The sequence below is a fragment of the Humulus lupulus genome, chromosome 1, assembly GCF_963169125.1.
Source record: "Humulus lupulus chromosome 1, drHumLupu1.1, whole genome shotgun sequence".
In the NCBI taxonomy this organism is placed as follows: Eukaryota; Viridiplantae; Streptophyta; class Magnoliopsida; order Rosales; family Cannabaceae; genus Humulus; species Humulus lupulus.
In genome coordinates this window covers 62,153,825-62,165,333 of record NC_084793.1, presented here as the reverse complement: position 1 = coordinate 62,165,333, position 11,509 = coordinate 62,153,825, and the positions used below count along the sequence as shown (strand labels likewise).

Below are 11,509 nucleotides of genomic sequence, written 5' to 3'. Positions count from 1 at the left end.
TTATCAACTGTCAATATTGATCCAGTCCGATGTAACAAATACATCCGACCTTATCTACTTTGCTAATGTTCTGGAAAGAACATAACACTTAATGTGCAAGTAGATCATATCGTAGATTGGCAAGTCAGTTTAAATCTTGTGCACTGACTAATCTTGGGACTAACTTATTTTGAACATATAATCATATTTATATTCCACCGTGATCACATCACTATAAATAAGATTAGCTATATGCTCAGGATTTAATAGAAGTTTATATTAAACAAATAATCATGAAAATAAAACATGTGAGCAAAGTGATTGACCAAGTCAAAAAATGATTTCTATTCTTTTATTGATAATAAATGAGATTACAAAGAATTTGGGTTTTAATTAGGGCATAAAACCCCAACAGCTACGATGTTGGGAGCGAAAGGTTCGAGCTTTTCATCTGAGTCGCAATCGTCCATTCCCTTTCCAAATAAGAGTCTCTTCATATGTTCCTCCCTCAAAGCCAGTCTCTCAATTGTTAGGTCCTTGGTCCCTAGGTTAGCTGAGTGCTGTTCAACAACTCTCATCCTATTGTACACGTTTGATGGGTTGTTGTCCCTCCAAGTTCAAGCTTGGTTAGGTGGGACATTCCCATTGTATAACTAACATCCTCATGTACACGAACCTCCCTCATGTCGAGTATAACTAACATCCTCATTACGAGTTGAATACCTTCCTTGTGAGTTCAAATGATCGCGTAGGTAGGGCTGTGGGTCATATTGAGGACTTTGTGCTGAGCTCAGGTGATTTCTCAGGTCGCTCCCAGACCTGCCTCCACGCTGGCTCCCCATCCAATAACTTCCATTTGCAAAACTTATGGCCCTTGGCTGAGATCGAGGACCTGGATTCTCAGCACGTGTCCATGGGGCATGAGTATCTACAGATGGGGGAGGATTTCTCTTGCTATTCCCACGATCTGGAGCATCTCGTTGTGGGCGAAGTGGTGTAGGATGTCTAAAGGTGATGGTGGATACCTTATTGACGAGGTTATCCTTGTCCCATCAGGACGAACTAAATTAGCCCACCCCGGCTCTATCCCACTATTTCGAGTTCTCTGTGCCTGGGGTTCTGATCGTGGCATAGGAGGATTCACTGGAACGTTTTTCCTCCGTGAATTTGTCCCAGCCCCCTCCCCCCCAGTGGGTTGATGTGGGCATTCCTGGGAACCTGTGAAGAAGGTACAGAGTTAGGGGTCGCAGTCCTGACCGACCAACTGACATGCTGATGATAACCCCGGTGATGACCATTGGACTGAGCACTTCAGTGATTTCGCTCTGAAGGTACAGAGCTTAGAGTGGCGATCCTGACAGAATGACTAGGTTTGGACCGGTTATTCATGTGGGACTTAAGAGACCCACTTTGCCTCTTTTCGACAATAATGTCGGTCGCAAGGGGGGTAGCCGAGCCAAGACTTCCTCGATCTGCCTGTTTGACCTAGTGAGATGGCTCCTTAATTGGTCGTTTTCCATCTCGACAGCAGTCAAATATCCTGGATTAGAATTTGGTGGGAGTGTCGCTGAACTCCCAGCGTCATCCTGACCCATTGGTTGTTTCCCAGGACGTTGTTGAACATCTGGGCCCCTTTCAGTGGGAATAACGGTATGATGGGCCTCCTACCCACCGGTCTGTTCCATCTCATTGTTATGCATCGATCGAGTGAACAACATGATGAATGTCGAGTGAAACTTGTGAAGCACTAATTTCCTCTCAACGAAAGCACCAAACTGTTGACATGGTTTTTCGCCAACAGTAGATTAAGAAACCAAATAGGGAGATTAGTGCTAAATTATAAACTGTAACGAAATAAGAAGAATCCACTCGTACGCACACAACTTTTACGTGGTTTAGTGGTTAAAATCCACCTAGTCCACAAGACAGTATTATTGCTTTTCTCTCACAATTTATGTAGAGTTTCAGTAATACAAAAAGACCGTCCTTTTCCCTGTCCATTATTCTTGATATTTATAGGGGAATTTCCTGGACAAGTTTGGGTAACCACGTGAATAAATAATGTATACATTTGATACAGATTATTCTCATTTACATTGGGATATGATTTGATAACATAATAAAATATACTCCTGCCATCTCGGATAATAAATGGTAGATATGCAATACAACCTAGGCATTAATGAACGTATAAGGAGCCTCCGAATCTCTTGGGATCCTTCAATATGCGTTTTGTCCAGGTTTCCACGAGCTGAATATCTCACTCGAGCTCGTGCTCAAAGATTATCTGAACCTTAGCTCGTATTAAGCTCAAAGCACCCAAATTAGGATCTGGCCATTATAGGTCTCGAACTCGATTGTTATCCTGAGAGGCGGTCTGATAATAACCTGTAGATTGTGTACGAACTGGATTGAGTCTCGAGCTGGTCACATCATTGTTAACCAGATATCCTACTTGGCTATTTTTCCTCACATTCATTTTCCAGCTGTATCCGAGCTGAGTAATTGAACTCATGCTAATTTTAGGATACAACAATTTGTTAATGTTAATTGTTGACACCGTTTTTTGTTAACTTGAGAACATAAGAGCATGGATTAAATGATAAAGATATGATAAATAAATAACATCATATTTTATAGTGGTTCGAACAAAAAAAGATGATATACATCCACTTAGTCACTTTTATTGATATTTAAGCTTGAAAAACTATAGTTTCCGGCGAACTTACGTTGCCGGTTGTTCTACAGTCTTCCTTTGCTTTTATATTATATAATGACTATTTATACAAGAATGGAGTTTTGACATTATAAATTGTATCCCATATTTCTATCTCATCTCCTCTTATTTATAATGGAGAGTTTAGGGTTGCATTTAAATCATGGGCCTAAGATATTGGGCTTGATCCATAAATAATACATTACAACATTATAATAACAAAAATATAGTTGTATTTTGATAAATAGCAACATTGTACTCCTTTGCAAATTCTGTTAGCGTCATAGCCTATCAAGAACGAACCGACATGAACTTATCAAAGGTTAGCGATTAGGTCGCGATCAGGCATCTCTGTTAGCATTCCTCAGGCAACTATAAATGAATAGGAACAAAAGTGTGCTGCTGGGCGACCAGAATCTTCTTGTTAGCATGTGATGGCTTGCCTTGTGCAAACAGAGGTGAAAGAACTTGCCTTGTGCAAACAGAGGTAGAAGAATCTCTCTTGTACGAACAGAGGTAGAAGAACCTCTCTTGTGCGAATAGAGGTTAAAGAATGTCTAAAAATGTCTCTAGGCGACCAAGTCCCTTTTGTTAGCGTTTGTTAGTTTAATTTGTGCTTTGTGAGAACATGAATGCAATTAACTCTGTTCGTCATCCTTTTATAATTGATATTCTTTTAAATACCATGACGCCAAAAAAAAAAGGTATAACACTAACTAAGCTTATAATACAAATAGAATGAAAGTTGGTAATACAAGGGAATATCATCAGCTATTAAGTTTTTTACTTCATTTTGAGTCTTACAAATCCCCTTGTGTAAAGGGCAAGGAAAATATACTATTGAATAATGATTTGTGGATTTGTTACATTACTGCTCGTAGCCGCTGAAGTACATAAGTCAACGTAAGAAGACGTTTTTACTTGCCAGAAAAAGAAAATTCGTAAAGCAGTACTTAGATAAAGGGAAAAGTACACGAAGTGTGGAAAACTGTTACCAGACCACTCCTGTTATATGGCAAGTTTATGTTTACCGGTTTTTGTATTAACTGTCCTTAACTATGCCATTATTTCCTACCAACTGCCAATAAATGCTCTAACCCAATTTCTTCTTGGGTTAGCTCAACAATGGTGCGCAAATATGTCAAATCACATAACAACATAGAAGTTAGGTCTCAAAAGTCAGGGGAGCAGATAGAATCCAACCCTCAGAGCTATCAGCAAGACATTCATCAGTGGTGCAATGAGATGGTTTATGCACACTAAGATTAACCATTTTATTGAGAATGGTGGGACTTTCAAGGATTAACCTCCAAAGGTTGTCATTCAGATCCAAGACAGACAACGAGAAGAGGAGTATCATCATTGGTTTGAAGTCTGATAATTACAGTAGAGAGATATTACTTCGGTTACTAACTGTGGTAGTTAAACCGGAGGATAGTGTTTTGGCCATTCATGTTCAGAACTCAGATGATTCTTTTGATCCAAACACTTTCCACATACATGAAGATCTATGCAAGACCAAGCAGGTACGTAGCTTTCAATCCTTCTGATCAGTGAGAAAAAATAATAATAATAAAAATCTGTTTTTGAGGTCTAATCACTGGCGTATCAAGGCAGGTTGATTTCCAAGTCAAGGTTTGCATAGGCGATTCATACATTTCTGTATTAACCCACCAAGTAAGGCTCACTTACGCCACAATTCTTGTCCTTGGATCCAGCATTTCAGGGTAACAAAACTAGTTCTTATTCCTAATCTTTCTTTCTCAATTATTTTATAAATGTTGATCCTGCAAAGATTTTTATGGAATAAAAAAAGTTCGTGTTTTTCACATTGTGATCTTCTGAAGCTATTATTTCATACTTGTCTTACAGGCCTAATGTTTCAGCTCTAAATTATTGCCTGAAAGCATTGCCACCAACATGTACTCTTTTGGTAATCAACAATGTTGGAAGAATCCTACTCCAGAGGCCTGGAACATCCCAACAAGGCTCTCGAAGGGTACAGCTCCGCCAATCCTTGTCATCACCTAGCCACACGGGTAGAACTCAGTCCTCAATGGTCTCTGATCGCCGCTTACAGAAGTCCTTGACGGCCCCATCTCCCTCCACAACGACACCCTTTTTGTTACAACAAAGCAAAAGACTAGCTGGAGCTCTATGCAATAGTGATGTCAAGAAACCGGCACCAGTTCCCAACTTAATGGCTCAGAAGCTTTTTCAGAGACTTTCCATTCTCGAGGGAGAAGGTTGCAGCAAGCATTTCTCATTGACCGATCTCCGTTGGGCAACCAACAACTTCAACCCCATAATGTTGATTGGAGAAGGTGGTCAAAGCAGAGTTTACAAAGCCATTTTTGAAGATGGTCAAACTGCTGCAGTCAAAGTCCTCAAAACAACAACATGGGCAGCTGAGGATCTTCTCCGAGAGATTGATTTGTTGTCGAGATTGAAGCATGAGAACGTAGTTGAGATAATTGGATACTGTGATTGTGGAGAGTTGCAGGCCCTTGTGTACCAACTCTTGAGAGGAAGCTTGAAACAGAATTTGAGAATGATGGATTGGAGCCAGAGGATGAGTGTCGCAGTTGGTGTAGCTAAGGCTCTTACCTATCTTCATCATTCTTGTGATCCTCCCATCATTCATAGAGATGTTAAGTCTTCTAATATCCTCCTCACTGATGATTTTCAGCCTCAAGTAAGTGTTTTTTGTGATATATAAATTGGTGTTTGTCTATGTATGTTATATTCTGAGGTCAGACAGATAATAAGATTTCAGTAGTGATCATGGCAACTAGTGATATATTACTTTTTTTTTTGTTATTCATATCTGCCAAAATATATAGTGCTTTTAAGAGCGTGAGAGTAGTGGAATGAATGAAAAAATTGGGATATTATTTGAGATATTTGAGTAGGATAGTTGTTTTAGAAGGATTCTCTTTTTTAACAAAATTTCAGTCTATCTATAATTGGAATGATTTTAAATAAAAAAATGTCCCCTTGAGTGGTAGAGGGATTATTCTATAAATAAAATCTCTCTTTTCCTTCCACTTTTCTTCCCCCCTATCAAAGAAAGCAGAGGAATTGAGTTTTCTTCTCTTTCAGTTCTGAAGTAATTTACCTCCCTTTCCTATCTTACCTTTCTCCTACCAAACATAGACTTGGTCACTTTCTCTATTTCTATGGATCCTTATAAGATACTTTCAGAAGAATTGTGTTAAACTGGTCCTAATATTTGTGTCAAGCTTCCTGAATGTTATTAACTTCAATTTAATATGCTTCTTTCTAGGAGTCTTACTTTATTGTAGTAACCTATGGTCGAAAACAGAAGGCACAAAGTAGGATATTCTTTTGATTTTAGCAAACCTTATCTGACTTATGGCGAGTAGTTTCATTAACACTTGTCACTCATTTGGTTCATTATACATTGTAATATTATGATGATGTTTTACATAGGTTTTTAAGTATTATAAAAAATAATCTGAGGTAAAGCTTCGACAACTTGAAAACATTTTGCTACTTGGTTTTCTTAGCTCTCAGATTTCGGATCAGCAATAACACTTCGTCATTCTCATCAAACTTCATCAAATACAAAGCCAATCTCTGTGGTTGGAACCTTTGGATACTTGGCCCCGGAGTACATGATGTATGGCAAGGTTGACGAAAAAATAGATGTGTACTCATATGGAGTTGTGCTCCTTGAACTCATCACTGGCAAAGAGGCTATTAAAACAGACAGGGCAACTCATGAAAGCTTAGTCCTTTGGGTACAATTGACTTTGTTTCGTTTGAAATATCTCTGTCTGATATTATTCAATACATAGTTTCAACCCTTAGGAGTGTATGTATGCCCCCATGAACTTGTTTCAATCCTTACGAGTGTATGTATGCGCCCATGAACTTGCAGGCAAGGTCCTTACTCAGCTACGGCCTTTGTGATCGTCTAATTGATCCTTATTTATATGATGACTACAACAAGGAAGAAATGAAACTAATGGTGGTTGCAGCACGCCTTTGCCTTATGCATTCATCCTCTAGAAGGCCTACTATGAAAACAGTAAGCTTGACTGTTATAATATTCTTGAATATTTCAGATTCAATTCATCACTGTCCCACACTTCTCTCCACTTTTCAATTATCAACTTAGTAAAATTGCTGAAAATTAATGTAAGAGTAAGACTAGGATCATACATTTTTGGTCGAATTTTTTGTCATGTGCAGCTTAATCATCATTTTTACTCCCTTTGCTCCTTGGAGAAGCAATGTATTTATTTTATTTTTCGTCTTTTTGTGAATTTGTTAAACTCTTCTAACATGGAACTCATTATCATTCTATTTGGGCAGATACTAAGGTTATTCGAGGAGCCAGAGTACTGGATAAGTATGCAGAGGGAAAGAGATGAGTTTCTGAATGGCATTAGTTCCAAGTGTGAAATAGACCTTTGGAAACGGGACGACTCGGTTACTAGTGATACAGAAGATGATTAGACATGTTATGCTAACATTTTAGTCATATATAGAAATAATTTGACGAAAAAAAAAAGTACTAACTGAAACGTTAGACCATTAACCAAATATAAGAAAAATGGTCTGAAACTAATTCCTTTTCCACTGGAATGGTATTGGAGTTAGCCGAAAGGATCATTTAGTAATCTCCTAACAAAGATGAAATCTTTAACTGTATCTTACCATTATGTACATGGAATCTAGACTCAACTAAACTCCTGAAACTACACTTAGTTTCAATACAATCCCAAGTGTTTTTGTTATCTTAAATTGGAATAATTGATCAAATTATATATATTTAGAATTCCAACTAGAACTTTGACTGAGAAATCAGGTTTTATGTCTGTTTTTCTTATTAACATAATCACAATGAGATCTTCACTATTCACTACTATATAAATTAGTTTACTAAATGGGAAGTAATTGATTCTTTCAATAAGGCAAAAGGTCTTGCTTTGGCTTCTAAACCTCAGCCAATTGAGCAAAGTTAATAGGAGATACAAAGCTCAGGGGACCACCAAGCAGCTAGTTGAGAAGCAGTTCTGTTGGGGGAAACAAATCCCAGAACCGATATTCCTGCCGATTCTGACAAAGCTTAGCATCTGGACTACAAAAGGATTCTCCATTTAGATTCCCATCTCCACAGCATGCAGCTTTTACTTCTGTGAAATCTAAAATATTAAATTGGTTAGCTTCGATTACTGCCAAAAAAAAAACGAAAAAGAAACAGAAAAATAGAGAGGTTTACAGGTGAATTGCCTACTGAATGGAGTTGGCTTTTCTATTATATTGATTGTCATCTCATATGTATTTCCAAGTGAGTATTTCATGTCCTTAAACTCTGAGCTGAGCTTGTTTAGCCTTCAACATGACATGAAATGCTTTAGAATGTTGGTTCAATTCCTCCAAACAACCCCCAATTTCATTGAAAACTCTTTGACAGGAACAACATCCGATTGGATAGACACTGAGGCTGTTTGCCATTGTTTTTTGTTTTGAGTTTTCAAAATTGTGATTTGGAAATGAAAATAGAAAACAATTTTTTTTTAGTTTTCAGTGATACTGTGGAAAAATGTACACGTGTTTTTATATCTAATAATGCCAAGCTTCTTTGCTCTGCCATGTCACATAGAAACTTGAGTCAAGCTCAAGAACCAAATTTTTTTATATAAGGGACACGACAAAAATATTCATTCTTTCTAAAAATTCGTAGATTAATACCCAATATTTCTTTTGGTAGGAAAAGTACCAATGTCAAATAAATTTTGTTGATATGCGTTGGTACCACACTAACAACTCAGTTAAAACTGACTGGGTGCACACGTAATATCCAATTCATAATATTTTAAAAATTTTAATTTAGAAAAATATCTTTTAAAAACATTATAAATATTAAAATAATATAAAATATCAAAAACTAAAACTAGATTAAATTTTGTAAAAAAATATAATAAATTAAATGTAAAAATAAAAATAATTAAAGCAAATCATAATTATTTATGTCTTTTCTCAATTACGTTTTTGTAAATTAAGTTAAACAAAAAAGAAATATAACCCAAAGAACGTTTCTTCTCCCTGTAACACCAAGATTATAGCACAAAGCTAAGAACACAGATTCAGGAAACCAAAACTCAAATTGAATTAGTATCCAAGAATCACAATGTTAAAAATTCTACATAAACTGATTCATAAACCTCTTCCCTTTCACTCCATTAACAACCTATCTAGCACAGCTCATAAACCCAAACTCAAGAGCATACACAGATCGATCTTCTGGCTCTCCTAAAAAAAATCTTAGACCTAAGCGCAGATCATATGCACGAAACCCAGGCACAAAATTTTTTGAATCCCCCATTCGACCTGCAAGGGAGTGCCAGATCCATCGACCTTGCCGCAAGAAATCCCGCCGGGCTTGCCGCAAGAAAGCCTCGGTGATCTACTCCTCCATAGTCGGCGATCCAGCAGCACGAGATGAATATTTGCCAAGATCCCCCACTGTTAATTCGTAGCCCAAGTTCTGCCAAGGTGCCCTGCCATTGAAGAACAGAGAGGAATAAGAAGAATAAGAATAAGAGAGAAGAATAGGATGAGGAAGGAAGAACGGGATGAAGAGAAAAAAAAAATAGGAAAGAAGACGAAGACGAGATGAGGAAGAAAAAAAAAATAGAAGAATTAGTTTAATTTAAAAGCATTTAATTGAATTAAATTTAGTTTTTTAATTTTAAATTAACTTTTACCTAAATTAGCATATTCAGCGTTATATATATTTTTTTTATAATTTATGTTACTTTAATATATAAAATACATTTTAAATTTTTTTATTCTATAATAAATTAATCTGATTTAAAAAAAAATATTAATCTAGTTTTTAAATTGTATATTATTTTAATATTTATACTGTTTCTTAAATAGAAAATTTGACTATTGATGCATAAAAATGGCCTATACACAAAAATGATACCAAGCTAAAAAAACACCACATTTTTATCCTATTATTCCATTGGATTTTCAAAATGCTCCTATCATAAATTTCCCTATATTTTTATCCTATTGTCTTCTCCTTCTCTATCTCTCATGTTTTCCTTATCTATCTCTCAATCTCTCATACAAAAAAAAAAAAAAAGCAGCCACTATTATCTTAATCTATACTAATTTTTGAGCTTGGATTTCAGATCTAGGGGCAAGTTGTGAATCCTTTTAAGGCAAGAACTTTATTTTGGATTTCGGATATAGGAGCAAAAATTGTATGGATAAATATATATTTGTTATATGTAGTGAGGAAACTTGTTTATGTACATTGCTTTTAATATTTCGAACAGATTTGTGTATGTCTTCATGTTTTATTGTAATTTTTCACTGTCAGAATGAATTTTCATTCCTTTCTTGGTTTTTTCTGGGTTTTTTATCTACCTCAATGAGACTCGATGGTCCTCGATGGACCTTGATAAAACCCTCATATATTTATATTAATTGGCTACCTCGATATGCATCGATGAGACTCGACGGTCCTCGATGGACCTCGATGGAGGCATAAAACTTAATATATGTAGTATATGCCTCGATGGGTTCATAAGAAATTTGTTGGGCATGCTGCCTCGATTGTACTCGATAGACCTCGATAGGTTGACCTCGATAGGCCTCGACATATCTCGATAGAAATCGATTTTTTGCTGTTTTATGTTATAGTTTTAATTTTTGACCAATTTTTTTGATACAAATTTGATTGTTTCCATATTTGTTGCACTCAATGGTGTTTGAGAATTGTAAAATAGGGATTGGATTTTTAGAGATGCTGAAAATCAAGTTCTACCTTTGGAGAATGGTGTGACGTATGAGTAACTGCTTGACAGTTTTTCAAGAACTGATTTTCAGCATCTCTACTCGACCCCGTGAACCCAGTTTTTCCAGCACTTCTCCTGCATTTTCCCTTGAACCAAAGTCACCAAATCTCACCTCAAACATAACCTAAAACAAGAACTGAGCCCATGACTCTTAACAACACAACATGGGCACCATAATTACCCCAAAAACTAACTATAAATCTTATCCCAACTCAGCAGCTGAAGCTAACACTAGACTTAGCTAAAACCTAACTCAATCAAAGAAATTCACAAAGAAAACAAATTATAAAGCTTAGCTCTGAAGTGATTTCGATCCCTGAGCTAAATCCCTAATCCACTTCAGCCACCAATCTTCAATTTCCTAAGCCAATTCCTGAAGAATCCAAAGAGCTCAATGAAGCTTAAGGGAGGAGAGGGAGTACACGAGAAAGAGAAAAAGAGAGCAGCTGAGTGAAATGTTTCTTCTGTTTTTGCTTCCTCAAGGTTCTACAACCTAGGTCCCTCTAAGGCTTAGGGATAAAGACTTAAACGCCCCTAGTCCTATCCTTAGCCTTTTAGTGCCTCCAATGGCTAAATGGTCATTAGCCACGTTTCTCGCTAATTTTTCTTGTAGTTCTATAAATCCCCAATTAATCCAGGCATACCCAAATAATCGCCAAATAACTACCTGTTACTCGATCAACCTTGAATACACACTACGTTCCCAAAATACCCCTAGGCTCACCCCGAGTCGGGTATTTGACCCCGTTGTGACTATTCCACTAATCCGCTCACTACGACCACCTCGAGCCCAATATCGCAAATATACCCACATAATAATGTGGTCTCAGTCGTAACACACATAATTACATTTATACCCTTAATGGGCCAAAATTACAAATATGCCCTTATTAACCAGAATGGGCCCACATGCATATTTAATACACCTAAACATGCATACTCAGTCATATTATAATATAACTCAAACAAT

At 36.8% G+C, this 11,509-nt stretch overlaps 1 protein-coding gene across 1 annotated transcript; it reads left to right on the top strand.

Annotated features, from left to right (window-relative positions):
• Nucleotides 1-3,832: 3,832 nt before the first annotated feature.
• On the top strand, nucleotides 3,833-8,119 carry LOC133793342 (probable serine/threonine-protein kinase PBL21). Its single transcript, XM_062230788.1, has 6 exons — nucleotides 3,833-4,221; nucleotides 4,313-4,422; nucleotides 4,568-5,390; nucleotides 6,226-6,459; nucleotides 6,600-6,749; nucleotides 7,037-8,119. Exons 1-6 carry the CDS (start codon nucleotides 3,979-3,981, stop codon nucleotides 7,178-7,180), a joined length of 1,704 nt encoding a protein of 567 aa, XP_062086772.1. The 5' UTR covers nucleotides 3,833-3,978; the 3' UTR covers nucleotides 7,181-8,119.
• Nucleotides 8,120-11,509: the final 3,390 nt, after the last annotated feature.

What these genes read in the sequence shown, in the direction of transcription:
- LOC133793342 (XM_062230788.1), top strand. Translation starts at nt 3,979, where the DNA reads ATGGTGGGACTTTCAAGGATTAACCTCCAAAGGTTGTCATTCAGATCC. An exon ending in CTGATGATTTTCAGCCTCAA is followed by an intron (nt 5,391 to 6,225) that starts GTAAGTGTTTTT and finishes TGGTTTTCTTAG; the next exon opens with CTCTCAGATTTCGGATCAGC. An exon ending in GAAGGCCTACTATGAAAACA is followed by an intron (nt 6,750 to 7,036) that starts GTAAGCTTGACT and finishes CTATTTGGGCAG; the next exon opens with ATACTAAGGTTATTCGAGGA.